Source organism: Hetaerina americana, unplaced genomic scaffold (assembly GCF_022747635.1).
Source record: "Hetaerina americana unplaced genomic scaffold, ioHetAmer1.1.p SCAF_6, whole genome shotgun sequence".
NCBI lineage: Eukaryota > Metazoa > Arthropoda > Insecta > Odonata > Calopterygidae > Hetaerina > Hetaerina americana.
Genome location: NW_027287205.1, coordinates 22,103,837 through 22,126,477, shown reverse-complemented (window position 1 = coordinate 22,126,477; position 22,641 = coordinate 22,103,837). Strand labels below are relative to the sequence as shown.

Genomic DNA, 22,641 nt, shown 5'->3' with positions numbered 1-22,641 from the left:
AGGGGCCAAACTTAAATTACGCAAGTCTTTTTGGAGCAAGATAGGCACCTTTTCATTACGTTTTATAATGGAGGATGAAGAGAGGCCCAAGAGGAGTCTTGCATGAGTTTTATCATTGAATTACCTAATCCATTTTTACCGAGAAAGAATTTTAACTCTCCCTGATCACCGAAGACACATTGTGTACATTTACTCATTACTGCAATTGTCCTCTCAGAATTAATTAAGCATTTATCAACCTGTTTAAATAGTTACCCAAACTTGCTTTCCGTACCAAGAAAATTCATTATGGCCCCAAATTATAAAGCTAGAATCGACCACCTGGATGAAATGAAAGAGATAGACATCATCACTGAAAGATTCTAATACTCGTCCTTCCCTCGGGCGATACATGATGATTAAAAATCGAACCGGAGTACCCGGATATATTTTCGAAAAGACAAACAATCATTCAGTCAAACATTTACATTATTGCATGATGAATATAGTTATGTACGTGCACATGTGTTTATGTTTTGAGTAAATATATTTTCATATGCGAGTATGAACTCATATATGTGTATGTATGGCTGGTGCCCTAACACCTCCCGCCATACACCCTTGCGGCGGCTTACAGTCTATTGGATAGGTGTAGGTATTGTAATTAGTTTCAAGCATTGAACTGAATGTACTCTGATGCCACTAAAATTACCAAACAAATCATTCATGTAAAAGAAATGTTTTCAGCATTGACTCTCACTTGGGGTGATCAGTCAATATTAGTGAAAAACGACGTCGTCAAACATTAACACTTTTATCTTTAGAGAGAGATGCATGTCTGGTATTAATGATAGCGCCCATAATTTTGTAAGATCGTGGATAGTGGTTGAAGGGTTAATATCTCCCGGGTACAGACGAAGGGAAGGGAGAGGCAAAAAAGCCGAAAATGGCCTTATATAACTTAAGGCTGCCCTTCTAGGAGATGTGTGAGCATTTTAATTCTAGTGGCCTAATGTCAGATGAATGTTTTTCGTAGGAATAAAGACATTAATTAATAAGTCACACTGAATTGTAAAACAAGCGGAACGGTTGGAATTTGGGAAAATGAAGGAAAAATCGGTCCGTTACGCCGAAAAACTTGTATCCTGTGGGCATAATTAGGAAAAGGAGTCCTGATGACTACAGAAGAATATCATATTTACTTGCTAGACTCACTCATACAATTCTCACTGGAATGGTATTTGCAACACATCAGGTTTAGTGACTTCATCCCTCTTCAAATTCATCTCTCATTGGACTTGCTAACCCTCCTACTGTCCATCAACACCATAAAGTTGTGTAACTGTCGGTTTCCTGGTGACGAAGTCGATACAAATGCCATGACGTCGTCTCGGAGTCCGAAACTCTGGCGTCATCTGACGGTGGAGCGATAAAGCAAGAAATTCAAGACACACCATCCATTTAATTTTAACTCGATTGGTGATGCTCGAACCAGAGAATACCCAAATTATTTTAGTTATGAAAATATTCAGAGTCAGATAACTTCTAATGATTCTAACAAAAATATTGGGGTCACTCATGAAACGCTTCCGGTAATAGGACTGAAGTGTTACTGTTAATAATTGACCGACAAAGAATGATATACGGATCCAAATAAATACACTCTGCGCACATGGAATCAAGGAAAACTGGATTTAAGGAAAGACCTAATTGGGCAACTAGCTTTTGTACTTTGGGAATCAAGGCAAGTAGATTCGTCCCATTCCAAATAATTAAAATTTTGATGTTTCACGGCATACGCATATATTTTGGTTGATAGACCAATGTGAATGAACAAGGGTAAGTTCTCCACTTCCAATTTCAGTATTTACGATGAAAGTTCGAATTTTTTTTCATTTAAGGGTATCAGATACGACGCAGTGCTCCAGAATCGTTTGCCTGATGCTTGAGGTATCATGGCCAGTGACGTTTGTTTTGGGATTTCAATACCGCTGAGAGAGAATTAAAAATCGTTGGTTTAAGTAATTTTACAAGTCCTTTGGAATGCATTAATCTGTCGAATTTGGTTATAAAACAGCGCTTAAGGCCGTACCACGCGATCAAACTTTGTTGAAATCTTTCAGTTGCATAGATTATCATACCCAACTCACAAGCAACTTATCTGTTAACAAAGGGGAACCATACAACAGACTAAGGGGAAATACTTATCTGCGTGTGCAAGACGAGCTAGTGTTTATAAGAAGAACAATAAAATAAGGTAATGATAATGGATTTCTTGAAAGTAGTCCCGAATATTCTTTAAATGTAATTGCTCCTTGAAAAAGTGACTTGTTTCTATCTACTTTTTTCATCCCATCGATTTTATTTCTCGTATGATTTTATTTCCAAGTTCTTACACTCCAACATATCATTATATAAGTAAGGTGGAACGATAGAAATACTAAAATGATTTCATAATTAATTTATAGGCACGTGTTTCAATGTTAAAGCGTCATTGTCCAATGTCGTGATCGTCCAGTGAGATCATAAATTTAACCAACCATCCTTGATGTTGACGCGTCGAAACACGCAATTTTGCAAATAAAGTAAAATATTTTACTTGGCGTTTATGTTTCCACATTAAGATGGTTTTTCACACATTTAGGAATTCCAAATTTAACCTTAATTTATATTGGTAAGATTTTATTTCATTCCTCCTTCCTTACCCTAGTCCAAGTTATCGACTTAACATCAAACGAGTAGCCTGCTATGGGCTGAAGTTCACATTACACACCGTATGCTATGTTTACTTTGTCGACGGAAAATAGCCCTCATATTGTACACGATAGAAAGAGCTCAAACTTCTTCATGACACCCAATATGTTGCTTCTGCTGTGATTTTGAGCGCGTGTGAGCAATTATCACCTTCGTACAATTTCCAAAAAAATCTTCGATGGTAGCAATCAACTTTTTTCTGGGAGAGTGGGAGGTACATGTGGTTTTCGACAATTCAATCTTCGCAGTGATGACATTCACATCCGGCGCTCTTTGCGACCCTTCATTGTTTGGCATCGGCATTCCACTGTTTTGAGGACCCTGTGCTTCCTCGGAGAGTGGGGCTAAAAGTGTTCTTGCAGCCCAACACCCCTCTCCCCGATTCCCCCCCTCAGAACCCCCAATTCACTTTGTTGCGCAGCTCACCGATCCTACCCTTTCGAACAGGGGCGGATGCTCCAATCACGGCGAGATCCCCCCTCCTTGTGTCCCCCCCCTACTCTCCCCCCCCCCCATAGTGACACAGGGAGAACGCTGCGAGAGCTTGAGTCCCGTCCGCCCCGGACCAACCCCCTGCCCTAGTGGTCCCCTCCCGCCAGCGGCGAGCCACTGCTAAGAGGCGAAAGGCGTATAACCAGTGGTGGATTCGAGGGTTGAAGGGAGAGGGAGGATAATAGAGGCAAATATCCCCATGGGAATTCCAGAACGCGAAACCAGATTACTTTTTAAGTTTCGCTCTTGGTGCCGAAGACGTTGAATTTGCTGCATAAGACGTATAAAAAAACCATAAACACAGCAATCAACCCAAGGGTTGGTTTCTTAGGAGTCACTAATTGAATTTGCATTAAGCACTTGTAAAATATACTATGATAATTAAATCAAACTGTAGTTAGCAAACCGGCAAAAACATTAAAATCATTGCTTATCAGTTAACAGAATCAATGTGATATTGGTATATGATGTGAATCTTAAGAAAATGAAGGTAATGAGGTTCTTGGAAATAGGATAGCCAAGCTCTACATTAAATTATAGGGGCATTAACTGTAGCAGACAGAACACGCGTCAAATATACGAGTATATGAACTGTTTTAAACGAAAATTTCAAAGTAATTATGACCGTAATTAATGAAAGAATTAGGTAGTGATGCTCGTACAAAGAGGAGGTAGTTGATAAAAGGATCAATGAGAAGATTAGTGATATGATGTCTAGTTCTACAGTTTAGAAACTTAGTCACTGAGGCAAGAGATATGATTTGTATTTATCGGGTAAATTGAGATATTGGTGTTGAAAAAATAACACGAACGGAAAGTGAAACAAACGGAAAAGTGCTTGACATGGAAGAGGAAAGGAGTAGGTTGTTGGATAAAAGTTATATAAAGAGGGAAAAGTGGATGCATGTCATAGGCATTTAATGGCAATCAAAGGGTGAATCGAACGAGAGCATCAAAGCGATTTGAAAAATTCCAAATAACTGCGGGAGATGTCACAACAGTAACCTTTGACGGAGTCATCCGCTAATGTGCATCTGAATGCAACAATTTCAGAGAGTACAACTACGCGCACGATTAAGAGTGCCTGTGACATTGTATATACGGTATTTTGTCACAACTTCTTGTTCCTTTAGAGCCCCAAAAATTTCCGAGTGTAACAGGTCGTCTCGATAGCTTAACTAGCTAAAGCACTCGGCCGGATATTGATGGATCCGGGTTCGAATCCCGGTCAATGCGAATGATTTTTTACACTCTGAAATTGCTGCATTGAAAGTGATTCGATCTACCTCTCAGAAGAATAACCGAATTGTCAAAGACTGAAGCCTTGAGGTTTCTCTGGGTTGATGGATTAGATCTAATGTGTGTAGTATTACTTTTATGGGAGTTGTTTTTATTTCGTAATTATAAATACCAACTCTTTAGAACAAATTCATCTGACGCCAAATTCTGCAATATTTCAAGAATGGTGTCTTGGATAATTTAGCCGAGGCAAAAAAAGCAAGCGGAGTTGATGTCAGTGGGGCTTTTCATGATTAGATTTAGCTATGAATTATAGAAACAATCCATCAGTTTTTGTTCTAATGAATAATATTATAGCTTTAAGGCATGTATATGGCTCATTTTAAGGTTTTTAGTTTAGTACAAACATCTTTTGTGTGTATGCATTGGTTTAAACCTCTACAGAGGCACAATGTGCAAAACTACGAATAGTCCGGGGCATTTTATGTATGTTAATTGATGAAAATTTCTGGTCCCTTTACAGCTTTTGGATGATAACTTTATAGCTTCACTGTCTGCAGTACTTAGCTGGCAACTGAAAAATTCAGTATCGAAGTTTAGTCGTGTCGTTCATTATTTGCGAAGCATATCATAGTTATTATCAAGAGATCCCTGATGATGACGCCGAAGCGTTGAAACCGGTAGTGCGAATAAAAAAAAATTGTGTGGAAGTTACAAAGTATTTTCATTCAAACGAACGTGAACCTCCACAAAGTTGAGCCCGAGACCATAGAATTCATTATCAAAAGACTTAATTTTGCTTGGTAAACATTGTAAACATTACGTTGCTTAGCCTATGAAGTATTTCACATGGAAAATATGGCCGAGTTCATCAATTAATCTGATTTTCCTCATTTATTATTCACACGAATTGCACATAAAAGTAAAACTTCCTTGTTTTGTTCAATGAATTTGATCGCAACAGCTCAAGTAGCAAAATCGGGTTTATTTTATGTACCAAAGCTGTCGCGATTTTTTCATTAAACTGATCGTGACGTCTTCAGATATTTTATGGTACTACTCCTATTAAACTCTTTTGAAATTAAATAAATCATTTTAAACTTTCGCATGAACAGAACTTTTTAATTAAATTCATCCGAATTCAATTGCTGTTATCTAACATTTTTGTAAGTGTGCATTGACTGTCAAGGACGAAGACGGTTCAAATAAGGCAATGAAAGATAGAAGAAGTCATTAAAAGTTGTTAGATGAACTTGGGAATTTATTACAGCAAGATTATCTTTAGCATTTGGATGGGTATATTAAAATGTTCCAAGTCAGCAATTATATATTTTGAGATGGATAATGATCTTCATTTTTTTATTGCGAGATGGCGACAAAAATCTCTTTCACCACCTAATATCCTCTCAACATTAAATAAGAATATATTAAATGTGAACTTCATATTATAAAAAATAGTGAATGACCTGAATTGGCAGCGTGCAGCAGAAATGGATGGTTATGCGAAAGAAAGTAAATTGTGCATTTTTTTCATGCTTACAGTGTATAATAGAAATAGGCCCTAGAGGAGGGATCTAGTTAGTGTTTGGTAGGCAGGAGGCAGAAATGGGGGGGGGGTAAGGTAAGGAGGGGATGATTGCGTGGGTGGTGAATGGGGTCTGTAATGAGAGTGCTGGTGGATGCCGAAGGACATCGATGAAGAGCGAAACGTGGGAGCGGAAACGCAGGGGGACATCTAGGAGGGGAGAATCGGAGGGTTAGATGCTTTAGTTGAATAGGTTAAAACAATCTTTATGAATTGGATTATCCAATTACGTTAAGATGCAAGCATTCGACTGGCCTCGTGTTCCGCATGAAGAGGGGCAGTGAAGAAATCACCCAATTTTCCGTAGTCAGTTAATATATGTTTGGAAAAAAATGAAGCGGGTTTTAGAGAAAGCGCGGAGTTGTTAACAGAGGACAGAAAACTTTAAAATTCTAACTAATTTTATCTAATTCATTCTATGAAAACTTTCGCGAATTCAAATCTTACATTTTTTTATTTCATTTCATGGATATTCTCGGTGTTTGAAAGAAGATATAATGTTCCATTCACCACTCGAGTTCTTCAAATTGAACATATCAAACTTCTCTCACCATATTGAATGCGTTCTTAGTCTTCCTCTTTTTCCACATTACTTTCCCTAGTAATTTCCTTAATCACATCTCAAAAGCCTTTTATCTGCGCTCCCCCTTTTGCCACAAATGCCAGGATTCGCAGCCATAAAGCACTACGATTCACCTAAGAGAGAGAAGTACCATCGGGATGGTACGGTGGCTCCCCACCGAGAGGGCCTGTGTTCAAATCTTGGAGGCGACAAGTATTTTTCAGCGGTATCCTGATACCTGCTTGAGTTGCTCTGTGGAGAGCACCTCAGTGCGACGCCTGTCCGATGGGACGTTTAACCAAATAAAAACGACTACTACTTCACATTAGAGTATTTTTACATATTTTCTCTACGTCATTACTTAAAGTGTCTATAATCTATTCCTTCCCTCTTCCAAATGCTTTTTACCTCAGCAATACTCAAATGAAAGACTTTATTTCTGTATTATAGTGAGATTTATGCCCTGATGAGTACCCAGGATGCATAGCATGACTTGAATACAGCGCCATAAGTCAAAATTCATATTTTTCTAAGTCGTAAGTCATTTTTCTAGCATGGGCAATAGGTACAAGAGTGCAAGTACGTACACTTGTCGTGGAAACAATTTCGCGAGGCTCAAATCAGCCTACCTTCACATGCGTTTCCTGCCGTTGAGGATGAAAAAAAGTTGCGGAGTGCAAAATTCAATTGTTTGGGTCGCTACGGTAATCTTATTACGACAGGATCGACCTTTTTTCCCAGTCCCTCCAGTTCCCCATCTCTGTTTCCCTCCCTTAACCTTCTCCATTCCCATGTATTTCCCCTAACCTCAGAACGCGTTCCTCCCCTCCTCTCATTTTTTTGTCACATATAGAATTCTTTGCTCCCCATAACTTCCGCCAATTTCCTTCCCTCCGTCTCCATTACAACGGTGCGTATCAACTTGCACATCCTCCTTCGAGAGCAATGCAGCGAAGAGCATGGTGAGGCGACGGATTGTAAGCCTCCGCCGCCGGTCATGCATGGTCGCCGGCGTACGAGTTCCCCGGCTTCGGGAGGGGCAGGAGGACGGAAGAAGGGGGAGGGAGTGGAATTAGCTGCCGAGGGGGCGGGGAACGTCCATCTTAATTAGAGGAAGTTTCGGAGGACCGGAAACGCTTGGGTCGTTGCCCCCCCCATCCTCCCCCCTATTAGCTGATTGTTTTTGGCTAATTAGTGCAAGCTCATCTCTGCCTGGGCCATCGATTCTCTTGTGGCGTGGAAATTACGCTTATGCCGAAAACGAACTTTTGATAACAGCTTTCGATTTACGCCGCTTCGAACTTCGACGATTATTCACGCGCTTTTCCATGGAAGGAGGATCCACCGTATGCATGGGACCCTTCACTCACGCTATTTCGTTTGTTCTCGACGGCCTGATTTTGGCAAAACGATTGATTACGGCGTAAATGTGATGAAGTAACACTGTTTAAAGAGATTACATTACTGTGTCATCTCACGGAAAACACGGCAACGCATTATGTACAAATGAAATAGGTAGATATATCTAAAATATCCTTAGGGACTTCCGGAATGAATTGTCCATTTGAATTCAAAGTGAGAACCTTTGTAGAAACTAATACGAAGCAGCTAATAATCATTAAAAAATTACGTTAGTTTTAAAACAGGAATAATTAATTGGCATTGCATGATTAAAACGATTTACCACAACCTTTAACACGGAGGTAGGTTTGATATAAGAGAAGATAACTCATAATAAGCCAAATGGCGTTTGAAAATCACTCATTCAAAACAGTGGGGTAGTCACTTCTGTACGCTGCCTGAGGTTTTCTGGTATTTCTGTTAGGGGAGTGCCTCTAGACGTCTGCCCTTAAAGCGTAACCATGGCATATGGCTCAGGGCTTGAGCGCTAACGTACTGGTTTTCAACCCCTAGACCACGAGGGGTGTAGGGTTTTCATCGGCGAAGGAAAAAAAATATTGATTTAAAGTAATTTTAATGTTTAATCAATATCTTAAAGTTCGAATAATATGATAATTTTTAAATGTCAAACAAAACCTCTAAAATATGTAGTTTATTATTTTGTTTTCTTTCTTTCCCTATTGTAAAGCTTTTTTTCATGTTTCGTGGCCGTGAGCCACTTTGCTTCTACGGATAAAATGGGGTCGCTGCTCAAAAAAGGTCGGAAGCCTCTGCCCGTATGTGAAAGAAGTGGGAATGGGAAAGGGATTTTTGGGATTGTACAAAAAATTAGGACATTCTAGGTGTTGTTGTTATCCAATTTTAGGCGATAATTTTCCAAATTTAAACATATTTTCGATACGATCCACGACATTAAATTCAGGCGATCAAATGTCAGCACTCGGGGTGTGAAAACACCTCCACAACTTTCTCAAGGAATACAACCTATTATTATCTTTTACGAACCTTACTTCTCTGATTTTCGGTTTCAAAACAATTCTCTGCTCGGAAATGAAAGAATGTTAATGATGCTTACCGTCTTCTTCAACAACGAAACCTCTCGATGATGTGTATGAAACTTTTCCGTCATTGGTCCCATGCATCTGACGCAGTCCCTGGTTGGGGTCAGAAAAGTGCAAGGTGGCAGTTGTCACGTTTGATTCGCTTCAATGGACCGGAGGATGAACAAAACCGACCTTTTATTACTTTGTCCTTAGATTTTACTCATGTGCGGACTCAAATTTGTGCGAGGACTGAGTTATGAAAGAATAGATAACGGGAATTGGAGATCGGGCACCCCAGGGAGTTCAGCGGATCAAATATACACGACTTTCATCCGGGTTCCAGATCTCACCGGTTTTACCCTGGTGTGGTAATGTTGGTAACCTTAAAGTGATCAATGAACCCATAATTCGTTTGGTAGGAACGCTTGTGGGAGGACGTACGAAGTGAAAAAGATAGATTCGAAGAATACCATAATCTTAATCTCTCCATTATTCCTCAGAGTCGCCGAAAATAAATCTAGTTTGAAGAACTTATTTATATAAATCTCATGTCTCATATACTTCTGGTTAGGATAAGTCAATGTGCACAGTATAGTTAGGAAGTTTTAAGGCGTGCGTAAGGGTTAAAATCAATTCCCTCATTAGTGAAGTATTTTTTTAATTGCTATATTTATTGGGAAATTAACATTTTTTGACACAGTTTTGGTGTGATCATTAAAAAAAAATTAATCGGCTCATTCGAATTTTATGCCAATTGGTAACTTGATATTTTTCAATGTTAAACTATGCTGTTTCTTCAATAAATTCTAACACTAAGGGGTTTCCACATTAGTGCTCGGAATATTTCCCTGCTAATAAATAAATGAAAAGGACTAAATGGTAATCAAGCAATTTTAAAGTGTGATATGGTGTTATCAAATCTTGACCGGGACTCGAACACGGAATCCTTGATGCTCGGCCGAGTACTTTAGCCAGTTAATATACCGAGGCGCTCTATTAAACTCGGAAATTTTGTAAAATTAACATTCCTGAGCACACTTCTGGTATGATACATTTTTAAAAATAACTCAACTTGTTCCTTAAAAGCTCCCAAAATTTTGGAGTGTAAGAGGACGCCTCAGCAGTCTAACTGGCTAAAGCACTCGGCCAGACATGGAGGCATCCGGGTTAGAATTCCGTCCTAGGAGAATGATTTTTAGGCTTTGAAATTATTGCATTGTAATGCGAATTAAGCGGATGACTCCGTTAAAAGTTACTGCTGCGGCATCTCCCGCAGGTTCTTACACTTTGGACTAGATGGCATTTCATTTGAAGGAATTCTCAAAAGAGAGCACAAAGTTTTTTGACTTTAGTATTCCAAGAATGACGCAATCAATTGAAATAAGTATTATACAATACGAACACAAATATCAATGGTATTAATAGATGGCTATCATTCAGACTAATGTTTCGTTTTATTAGCCGGAGAATAGATCGCTCCGAGCAAAATATCTTAGCTTATTAAGTTCACACAACAAAGGCAGAGGAAGCTAGCATATTGTACCGTCTGTGGTTTTTGACTTTACGGACAGAGAAAATCACTCTGCTGGTTCATAGTCTGGATTTTCGACAGGCATCTTTTGCGATGTAAATCTTGAACGTTTCGTCAGTACTCTAACGCTGTTACTGCTACAATAAATATAGATTCTTGCGCTGTCTCATTAACATTGCAAGCATTAAATAGACATTACTTTTAAATGAAATATCACTTTGATACGTTTCAATGCTTCTAAAATATTTATGCGTGCGCCGTGGATCGATCGAGTATGTAACTCCAAATTGAAACTACTTTGACAGTTTGGTGAATTAGACCAAAAGAGAGGCAAGTAGGGGAAAGATAAGAGTAGAGAGATGCGGGAGACGTTCTAAGAGGAACTACCCAACCAAATGAACTGCATGGCTTCCCCAGTCTATATGGACGCGTGGCCCTTAAAAGGCTTCTATCTCGAGCATGGTTTTTATTTATTCTTCGGGGGAGGAGGGAATTTCATTCCGTCTCCTTCACAAGGTGACTCATTGTTGTCCTTTCATTTGTTTTTGGGCAGGGTTGTGGGGTTGAAAAGAGCGGAGGGTGGACAGCCCCACTGCTGTCAGATTATTGCCAGAGGGGAGTGGGCCGCAGTGTCAGCAATTCGAGGATTAGGCACAATGATAGAGGAGGGGTTGTTCACCTGCGGAGGAATAAATTTTGATCTCCTCACAATTAAAGTGACATTTTTCGCAACCTAGCACTAAGATAAAAATCTTCAGTTATTTTGCTAACTTTGAAAGTAAACATGACTTCAAATTTTTTTGAACGAATTCCACAATTTTAATGAACCACAGCAAAAGTCAGTACTGTTATGTAGAAGGTTATGCAGGAATATGGCTGTTGCAACCTTAAGAAAGTTGTTTTAACAGGTTTAATTCTACGCATGACAACAAACCCTTATCGGGTAAACATAGGGGATGAAATTAGAACATAATTTCTGAAGTTGTCGCGATTTCTATCATATATTTTGTCAATATCTTCTTAATTTGTAATTTTACCGCATTTCTGTCTCTTCAACTTCAACTTTAAATAAAGATCAATTAACTTTCTTCAGTTGTTGTTTTTTGAGTAAATCAGTCTAAAATTTCATTGCGTTTCGGACACCACGTATTGCATTTGGGGCATTACGTGCATATGTTAATGTAAATTCGTATTTGAATTTCATTCTGTAGCCGTAGAAACGTGGTTTAAAGGGAACCACTTTGACTATGCTGACAAGAAGTATCAATATTCGCTACAATTTCATGCGGAGACGTGAATTTTTTTTTCACGAAGTTTCGAATGTTTACAAGGCATTCTTCGTGAAAAATAGCGTCTTAATTAATGTGATCTTCATCACGTATCCTAATTGGGCTCGGAGAAATCAGAATGAATATTAGGTATGGTTTATAATTTCATTTTTTTCACCAATTGTCTGTGAAAAAATAATTAACATTACTTATTAAAGAAAAAAGAAAAAGCAAATATTCACTAGTGAAACTGTCTCTTTAGAATTATTCATTCATTTTTTAATTTATCAAAAGAGTCTCTAAATGTTAATTTCATTTTACTTAGTGTAATCTAGTGTCACTAAAATTATAAAATTTTTCTTCCAAGTTAGCGTAATTTTTCAATTCCAACACGCTTAAAATGATCAGAAAAGGTAAATACGTTTTCGTCAAACCCGAAAGCTCCTTTTCCCTTCTTTTAGAAATGGTGTCTGTTTGATATGGATGAAAGCCTCGTAATTACGTAACTACGCTCATATCACGAAGAAGATGGGAGTTAAATTGCCCGAATTGGCCTTGCAAATTCTAAGAACGATCACCTTCACCGCTTATGGAACAACCTTACCTTGTCTCTTCATAATCTTCAACATTCTCCTAATATTTTGGCTGGACTCTCGCAGCTCATGTATGAATATGCTTGATTTCCATATTCCTCCGCTACGTTGGTTCCTATTTATGCTGATCCTATTCGTCGACCTTCCACGGGTACAACCAATAAGGAGGATGCTCTGATCGAGGGACACCCTCAGGACTACATCTGGCCAACTTTCAAAGATTGTCTCTTTGGCTCCTAATCTAAGAACGCATCAGAAGGAAGTTGAACCAACGTATCGGAGTGATCCGAAAATTCAGAACCTTCGTGCATCGAACGAATATTTCCTCCGTTCTTATTTTCTGCCCATTCCGAATCCCTACCACCAAATTACTCTCTCCAACCACAACTTATCTTCTTTTTTACCTTCCTCTCCATTCAACTAATTTTCTTCTACATCTAATTTAGAGGAGTTTGAGAATCATGGAATGACAGCCCTCCATGTTTTTAGAATCGGCTTGCAAGAGTGAAAGGGCGTTTCCTGAGTGATTTCTGATGATTGTGAGGTCAAGGACAAACACGAACGTGAGCTAAGTGGGGGTCATTATCTTATGTCCAAGTGTGGGGAAGCAAGGGGGCGTAATTATAAACACACGTGGGAAGAGTAAATTACTATGATTTCACAGATCTCTGGCGGACTTGATGGTGTACCAAAAACTTAAGTTGTTGATTGCAATCAGTAAAGGTAGTAAATCAAAGAAGCAAAATGCCATGGAAAAAGATTTTTCGGCAATACCTGACTGTGTCCAGGATAAAAAGATGAAAGTTCAGTCATTTTTCGGCAGATATCGTGCCGAAAATAATTATGTCTTCTATTTTTTTCGTTAGTCGTGATGAATTAGTCCAGGAGAGAGCTATCTAACCATTGACTGATTCATTTATCATGCAAGCATCCATTACTTTAAGAGCTACTCAGGGTAGAGCGTTCGCAATTGGAAAACTTTCACTCATGTACATACCTTTTGTCTTCCTTGCTGTAACAAATATCGAGAATCGAGGTTGAGAATTACATCTTCATCATCATTGGTTATCTTTGAATGGTTTGGCACAGTTTTTCAATGAATCACTTTGTTTTGTCAAGATCTTACTATTTCCGGAAAGTAAAAACGGATAGGAAGTATAAAAAAAATCACATTAAAGTATTTACTGCTATAATTAAAAAAAATAGATTTCTAAGAAAATTAATTGTATCACTGAGGATCTGACTATATAACATAAAACTATTAGTTTATTCAGAAATCGGATTTTCTTGTTTGCGTTTCTGTCGCCAAGGGTTACACTCTGGGTATAATCTATTAAATACAAACCAATTTTTACTTCTAAGCACTTAGGAAAAAATCACTACCGCGCTTGTGTGTGATTTCCTTGACGTCGATCGTAAGACCTGAGGTTAATTCGTCGTTCCTTTTGTCCCCGTCTTAGCCAAGGAGTTGGCCTGATGAACATTTGTTTCATCTAAAAATCCATAGCTTTTATGTTCGAGACCCGCCTATTTCTGGGTGTTTTTTGTGATGAATGCTGGTTACATGCAAGAAAAATCATTTTCTCTTAAATTTTAATTTTGTCAATAAAAAAATACGCAAATACTTTCATTTTCCACCCGATCCAACTCCCAGCTATCCTTAATTAATTCTACCGAAAAGGTCCGCATAACCTGCGTAGTTGTGAATCTAGAATAATAAAAATATTTATAAACAATAGTTCTAACGAAGTTATTTGAACTCGTTTTGTCTCGTAGATGAGGAGGTTGATAATGCAGTGATGAGAATTTTATTACAAGCAGTGATAAAAGGTTTGTAATTTTTGAAATCCATGCTCAAGATAATACATTTTTGAAAGGAAATAATAGACACTGTCTTGTCTCCAAAATAAATCTTTTGCTTTAAAATTGTACTTAACATGAGTGGACAGTGGCGCCTCGCGCACGACTACGAATGCATGTAACATTGTATGTACGGTATTTCGTCATAACATCTAGTTCCTTTAAAAGCCCCAAAATTTCAGAGTTTAAGAGGACGCCTCGGTAGCTTAAGTGGCTAAAGCACTCGACCGGATATTGAGGGATCTGGGTTCGAGTCCCAGTCAAGGCGAATGATTTTTACGCTCTGAAATTGTTGCATTAAAATGCACATTAGCGGATGACTCCGTTAAAAGTTACTGTTGCGGCATCTCCCGCAGTTTCTTTGGAATTTGTCAAAGGGAAAACACCATACGTGTTTAAAGTTGGCTTTTAACCTCGTGGACAGTGGCGCCTCGCGCACGACTACGAATGCATGTGACATTGTGTGTACGGTATTTCGTCATAACATCTAGTTCCTTTAAAAGCCCCAAAATTTCAGAGTTTAAGAGGACGCCTCGGTAGCTTAAGTGGCTAAAGCACTCGACCGGATATTGAGGGATCTGGGTTCGAGTCCCAGTCAAGGCGAATGATTTTTACGCTCTGAAATTGTTGCATTAAAATGAGTAAATTGGCACAAAAAACGACCGAAGTGGGAATTATAGTTGTAAAAGAGTTTTAAATGAGCAAAATATGTATGCGTACATGAAAGGCCTTCGTAATTAGAGTTGTGACCATGAATAAAATAACGCGAAGTCACTAAAATAATGGAATGAGAAAAGAAAAAACTTAAGAAGATATCACAATCTACTGCAAAAATTACAAAAGAAAAATAATCAAATCCAATTACTCTGCCAATAATCACGAACATTCCTATTGTAAGTGCCCACTGCACCGAAGGAAGATTAATCATCACACGATAATTACACCTGGACATTATGCATGCGTCTCCCTCGACGGTCACGATTCCACGAGTTCCATGCATCCGTGGATTCAAGTTCTTTCTGCAAATTTCAAGATTCACGAATTTCCTACGAGTCAAGTCGCTTCTCGAGTCGGTGAGATGGAATGAGGAGACGTCTAGAGGGAGAGAAGCAAGAGATTCGTGGCGCGTTAAGGGTAAGGAGGATGATGGGAGACGGAAGAATAGTCCTCATTCTTGGAAAGGGGGGGCGATGACGCCGGCTTGCCGTCTGCTTGCTTAGCGTGAGGCTCCAGCAGGGCATAAATTTGAATCTCTGGAGTGATATTAGTTTTTCAGGGGGTCATCTGGTTCTTAGCTCTGGTGGGACGGCCGGCGTGGGAACATTCAGCTATGCGCTGTGCCGCTGGTTCACCAGACTCGTTAAGCTTTTTACCGAGAGCCACCTCATTAAAATGATTCTTTCCATATTTTTACGCTGATTACTTCAACTCCTGTTACTTAATTAATATGTAAATCAGCAAGAGGAAACACAATAATATTGCATATAAAACCAGTAATTCGTATAATAATTAACAATAAATACTATAATAAAGATATAATAATATAATAAATCATTATATGGTTTGAGAAATGATTACTTCATTGAAATAACTTGACGCTTGCTGGGTTTTGGACTACAAATTTAAATCAGAGACTCGTGGTTTGCGTATAAGCACGGCTGAGCTGTCATAGTACACTACTTCATTACACAATTCCGCTTTATATTTTCAGCATGAAATTGTTGCCCATAGTCTGATCTTAGTCTCAGCAATATCTCACCTTAATCAAACCCCACCGAAATCAACCCAATCCGTTTTTATACATAGGGTTCCACTAAAAATGAGTTAAATGAAATTGGCATACAAGGTAGTGGACGGTTCCTTTCCCTGCGTCGCCTAGAAGGCATGGTAACCGAAAAATCACACTGCTTGGGTGAAGCTGAAACTACCCAAAGTTGTCACCCAGAATCGAACCCAGTAACAAATATACTTCCGGGTCACTGATTATTTCCCAATAAAAATAAATATAATTTTATTTCATTAATCATATGGTGATTTAAAATCTTTTTAGCATTTCTTTACAAATTAAAAAAAACTACTTTCATAATTTCTTTACAATTTCCGTACCTTGTTAATTCGCCAATGGTAGTACAGGCGGCAGGGGAAACGAGAAATACATGGGGGAAGAATGGTAATCGCCATTGTCAAGAATGTGACAAAAAAGGCTGTATTTCAATGGATTTTTTTAATTAGAGCTGGTTTATGTCTACAAAAATTTCCTCCTTATGACAAAAATATATTATGTGATTCCTCCCATGAGAATAAATGGTCGTCAAAATGTTGACTTAGGATATTATATCCATTTTGTAAATGTTTATTAGAATAACATTTTTATTGCTTGGTTGTTGTGTTTCATGATTATATATAACAAAATCATACTGATCGAAAAATTTTCATTAATATCCTAAAAAGCATCTTTTGATTATTGAAAACTGAAAGATTACTTATTGGTCACATTATTCGCTTTTGGGTTTCATATACCGTTGAGTTTGGGTAGAGGTATGTACTATGATAGTGGTTGAGGACACTTGGTATAGTATAATATATTCTCTGCATGTCCCAATATCATGCTGGAAAATATCCCTCCACCATTTGAAAGAAATTTTCTTATTTTGTCTAATTTCCTTAGAGATATTCAACGTGGGTATTATTTTATTGTGCATTGGTTTAAAAGGTAATAAGCGTAGACCACATTTATCTATCTATATTATTTGAGAATATAATGATAATATATTTTAGTTACCGCAGTAATTTTAAATACAAGGTCCGTCCCAAAAGTAGTGGGACAGAATTGATTAGAAAATGTATTGCCAGGATTGATTCATTCGCTCAAAAGTCTTTAAAGTAGCACCATTGTGAGTCCACACACCGCTGCAAACGGGTTTTCCCCGCCTAGTACGCCTTTTGGAAGGCGGTGCCCGGGATGCTGCTAAGCTCCATCGTAACGGCCTGTTATAACGCTTTCACCGAGCTTTGGTGACGTCATTTCAGTACGCCTTTGAGGTGGAGGAAGAGGAAGAAGTCTGGTGGGGCGTTGTCAGAAGTATTTGGATCTTCACCTACATGGTCAAGAAGCTCTTGGCAGATCCGCTTGAGATTATCCTTTTGTTCGTCCGAGACCACTCGCGGCAACAACTTGGCACACACCTTTTTCATGCCCAAGTTTTTGGTCGCAAGTCGATGCCCATCACTTTTAGGGATGCTCAGTTCATCAGAAGCCATGCGAAAAATTAATCTGCTATCCCTCTCCAACAAAGCCTTCACTCTTGCAAGATTTTCGTCACTTTTGGAGGTCCAAGGGCGTCCTGAACGCTGGACATCTTCAATATCTTCTCTAGTCTCCCGCAAAAACTTGTGTCACTCAAAAACAGTCGATCCACCCATGGCGTTATATAAGCTACCTTAAGCATTTCATGAGTCTCCTTCCCGGTTTTGACCAAATTCACGCAAAATTTGATGGCGTAGCGCTGTTCCAATAACCGGTTCACGACGGAGCGTAAGGAGGTCACGTTGTAGAGGTTTCGCAAACGAACGATCCGCACTCCGCAAGGACTGGGAGCCAACTCCCACCGGCCTCCAGCCTTTCCGGACTCTCCTCATTCGATCCCACCCAGGGAAACTGCCGCCTGTCCGTCCGTCAATCCGGGAAAAATTAGTCATTCTACTTTTAGGACAGTCCTAGTTCTTAACTGTTTCCTAATCACTGAAAAACAACTTAAGGGTTCAAGATGTACGTACATCTAACCGGACATCAACATATAAGAAATGGATCTGTTTTTAAATAAGTACCTTGCTTTATCTTTTCGTAAATCTAACCTGAATTACTTCTAAGACGACCTCATTTGTATGGCCCAATTCGTATGGCCAAAAGTATGGCCCAATAATGCGTATGGAGGGCACATCGCACCAAACTGCCACTTTGGGGCTATGTAGAGGTCTTGGGTGAAGTTCGCGAGGGTTTTCAGTCGCCCAGTAGCGAACATTTGGCTTATTTAATGAGCCAGAGAGGTGAAAATAGGCTTCACTGCTAGACCACAGCGCCCTCTGCGTCGCCACCACATTATCATTGTTCTTGAAGAACGTTTCTATGACAAATCCTTGTTGCTCACCAGGCCACTGCGTGAAAATTAATAATAATGGCATTATTTCTGCCAGCTAACGTCACTCTTTTCATTCTGCTTATTTATATGCGCGATCAGTAATTTTTTAAAACTAGGGAGTTCATTCTACGCCACCGTGTACCATATCTAATTAGGAATTCCGAAAGATATTTCAATAAATGAATTTACTGAGAATATATCTACACCAATGGCAGTGTAAAGTCATTACTTTTTCTCGTTAATTTTCTTTAATGATTTCGAGGTACAGGAAACATTTTTATCAATATAAGAATTCGAAAAGGTTCTTACCATAGTTATTCAACACTATAATTTAATCGCTTTTTTACGGAAATATGCAGACTTGGGATGTTTAAATCTCGTGAGAATAATAAGTACCATTATCCTAAAATCCTGCTCGAGAGATGGTCAGGAAGAGGATACTTCACATAGTTTGCGTAAATACAATAATTTAGGATACGATTAGCTTAAGACTAAAAGAAAATCTGTCAAATATGGTATCATAATAATAAATTGAGCTAGACTTTTGAAGGTTGAATTTTTCCCTTATATTTATTAGGCACAACAATTTAGCTTAATCGAGACTCCTGCGTTAGTGCGTTAGGTTCAAACATACGTCTTAATCTTTCAAATTTATCAAAAAATAAACATGAAATCAATTAGATGAAAACGGTGTCTGAAAAAGTATGGTCTCTGGGACCGAAGTCCTACCGAACTCTCTGGAGTATAAGTGGATCATAGGATGTAAAATGACATCGAAAGAGAAAGAAATAAAAATGCCAAACGATAGGATGACTGATAGCACGTCGTTCCACGGTCGTCCAAGATAAGTGTTTAAAACTTGCATAGTTTTTAGTATCGAATCAATTTCTCCACATTTTAAACATCCATGTTAATCTGTGAAACGGTTTGATTTGTCAGCTTGAGTAAAATCTGGAAAATAGAGGTAAACTTAGAATAAGATCAAATAAAATTATCGCTGAGTTAGAATTATCGAAAAGGCCGAATACTTATACGTATTACGTGCTCAGCTAAGTATCATTCTTGAGCGGAATTCACACTGGCTGGCACTGCTCAGTGGGCGCGGAGCATTGTTACAAAATTGAAGTGAACTTTGTTACACCGGTTTATTTTTTGTATATTTCAAGTTTTTTTATTAATATAGGTATTTTATAAAAAACTCGTGGTTACTAATTTTGTTCTGTGATTATTCGTGAATGGTAAAATTATCAGAGGAAAAAGATACTGCTTAGAAAGATTTCATCGTGAAAATTTCTACATTTAGTAACTTCGGCCGTTGCCAGCGGACATTGTAAAATATTGGTCTGGACCCGCTATGCTGATCATGAAATTCTTTAAATTACAATGAATATACTTGTTAGAACCATCGAATTCAAAAGTGCCTTAAGAATTAGTTATTTTTTCCTATGTACGAGCCGTGGACTGGGAGGGAAGAATTAATTAAATACCCGATATGTAAGATTATTGTAAAAATCGAATGCATACGGTTTTAATCTGGATATAATTTTGCACAATTATTGGAAATGAATTAAAATAAATTTCATATTAATGAAGAGAGGAGAGAGGGAGGGCCTTCGTCCCCCCAATGATCCACCACTCTTGTTCAGTACATAATTTGACACTCACGGCCGGAAATTAATACATATGAACAAATCGAAGAAAAAACTATTCTGTATAAAATATGGAATTACCTAGAAAGAAGTAATCATAGCACAGTAATTTGTGCGAAATAATACTTTCTCTTGTTACAAGTTTCTATTCAAAGTAACCACCTTTAGGAATGTTACAAAGGAACACGAAGGAATGTAGACCCCAATTTTTAGCCTGAATTTCCTTTCATGCGAGGGTGTAGTAACACCTAATGATTTCGCTCTTTTCCAAACGCACTTGCAGGTTGCAAAATATTTACCCCTAAGCTATCCGTTTCTAATTTGGGGAGAAAGAGTCACTTTTATTGATTGGAGAATGGAGCGGTATTCATTCACTTTGTTATTACCTAAACGTTTAAAAAACCAAAGCCACAGAAAATGGTCCGAAGGTTGGTTTGAAGCCATGTTAATGAAGGCGGCATTGATGAAGACCGTTAATGACTAAACAAATTCTTGTCTCACCTCAAGTCATGTTGACATAGTATTATTCAAGATAATATCATGACTTATAATTAAGCGTGTGGAATGTAATGTAAAGCGTATGAGAGAAACACGCAAATTATCGCGTTCGTATTGAACTTCATATAAAAAAATACATGAGGAAGGGAAATTAGGATTTATGATGACCTTTATCTACCCATATCCTACCGAAACATCAACATGTATCAATATGTAACGAATGGATTTCCTAAGGCTGCGTCGTCAACCGTAGTGCAACCATTCCTATTGCTATGTCGTCCTCTCTTGTTTTAAAGGCAATTAAACCCTTCTTCACTCTAATGACCGCTCACACTGAAGGGGCTGGGGCGTTCGGTTTCAATCACTTGCAATAAAGGAAGCAACGCCGTAAGTACCCGATTCACAAAACTTCCGTTTATATTTCAGGAAATTCGGGGTTGCTGACACGAAGTCAATAGACTAAGGTTCGCGTCCAGTTTCTATGTATTGATGTAACTCACGGAGAATATAGTCCGCAATCCGCAATTTCCCCAGTAGTTGCTACCATGGTAACCGACCCTCGAACTAATTAGCCATATATTTCATCGGTGTATTCTCCATAGGCAGCTAATCTCTCAATTTTGAAACGGGGCATCAAATATGAGAATGAATCCATAACGGAACTTTTTGTTGGAGTGAAATCTTAATCAATCACCGTATTGTCAAATTAAGCTACCTTTTATGCTAAGGAATAATGACAATAATGTGACTAATATTTTATCTCGTAATTTAATTATATATTCTGGGTCCACACGCCCATCTCAACTATAAATAAATGCACTTGATCTACCTGGTATGCACCTAGCTACCGCCTACGTAGTTTCTATGAGTCACTCCGACACTGATTAACGGGGATAAGAATAATGATTTGTCTGAATAGTTCACGGACTAGAACGTTTCTCACTCACAATGTTGGCGATCATATAATAAGAATGGTTTGGCGTACCAATGTGGGTATTCTAGGCACTGGCACCGGAGTTAACATACACTTTAATCTATCTCTTCTCCTTGCAAACACTTCGCAAAAATACATTCATACAAACTACACATTCACATCCAAACACAAAACCTTGGCTCTCTACACGATCTGATGTCGATGCAAATAAAGAGCTCCGCTCGAATAAACAAAACACCGGAACAATAACATAGGGAAGATGGGCGTAAAAAAGACTTACCCGCGAAAAGAACGAAGAGATAGCACCTCCTCAGCTGAATCGAGATTCCTTGCCCCGTAAACATCTCCGCTCCCGGTCTGTTTGCTTGTTTTCTTTGTTAAGTTGCGGCCTGAGATGGACGGATGATTAGGATGACTTCTGTAGTCTTCCCTCTTTCTTCCTTCCTCTGTCTCCCTCCCCTCACCACGGAGGATTGTTTCCCCTCGTCTACCTGCCCACAACCAAATCGTACGGCCGTATACAAATAATGTAATATATACAAATATGTATCTCCGCGCCGACAGTACCAACTTGCGCCCCGCCTGAAAAAAGCGGGCTCTAAACTGCCGTCGCAAAGCTCTCGCCACGACCGTCCCTCGACCTGTTGGCGTCGGAGCCTCAGGCTGAACTGAGCCCGCCGCTACTGGCCACTGCCCCCTCTCCCGATGGCAATGCCCACCGACCTAAAGAGATTTTTTTTAGGTAGGGAGAGGGATGTCGGGCGAAATACTAGGGGGGAAGCGTGTGTGGACGGTTGAGGGAGGAGGGGGTAGTGGTGGGAGGTAGAGGAGTTTGACAATAATATACGCGATGATACGGGAGGGTATGGGTGGAGTGGGATATTAGGGGTGGTATTCGGCAGGATCGGATTGACGCGTCACCACCGGCACCAGTAATGCACCACCACCATCGACACCGCCCCTCTTACCACTTTCCACCCTCCCTTTTGATGAAAAGCACTCAACCACGCACTCAAACACACATACAATCTCACCCCCACACCCCCCGATCTCCTCCCCCATCTCGTGTGCTTTGTTCGTGGCTTAAAACGAGAGAGTGGTCAAGGGAAGGCGG

General features: G+C 39.1%; 1 protein-coding gene across 1 annotated transcript in view; it reads right to left on the bottom strand.

Annotated features, from left to right (window-relative positions):
• The window catches only part of LOC139695095 (protein CEPU-1-like), a 56,944-nt gene extending 34,723 nt beyond the window's left edge, over positions 1–22,221 (bottom strand). The window contains exon 1 of the mRNA XM_071593723.1: positions 21,808–22,221. Within this exon, the coding sequence (XP_071449824.1) occupies positions 21,808–21,871 (64 nt within the window). The 5' untranslated portion in view covers positions 21,872–22,221. The remainder of the gene's footprint in view (positions 1–21,807) is intronic.
• Positions 22,222–22,641: the final 420 nt, after the last annotated feature.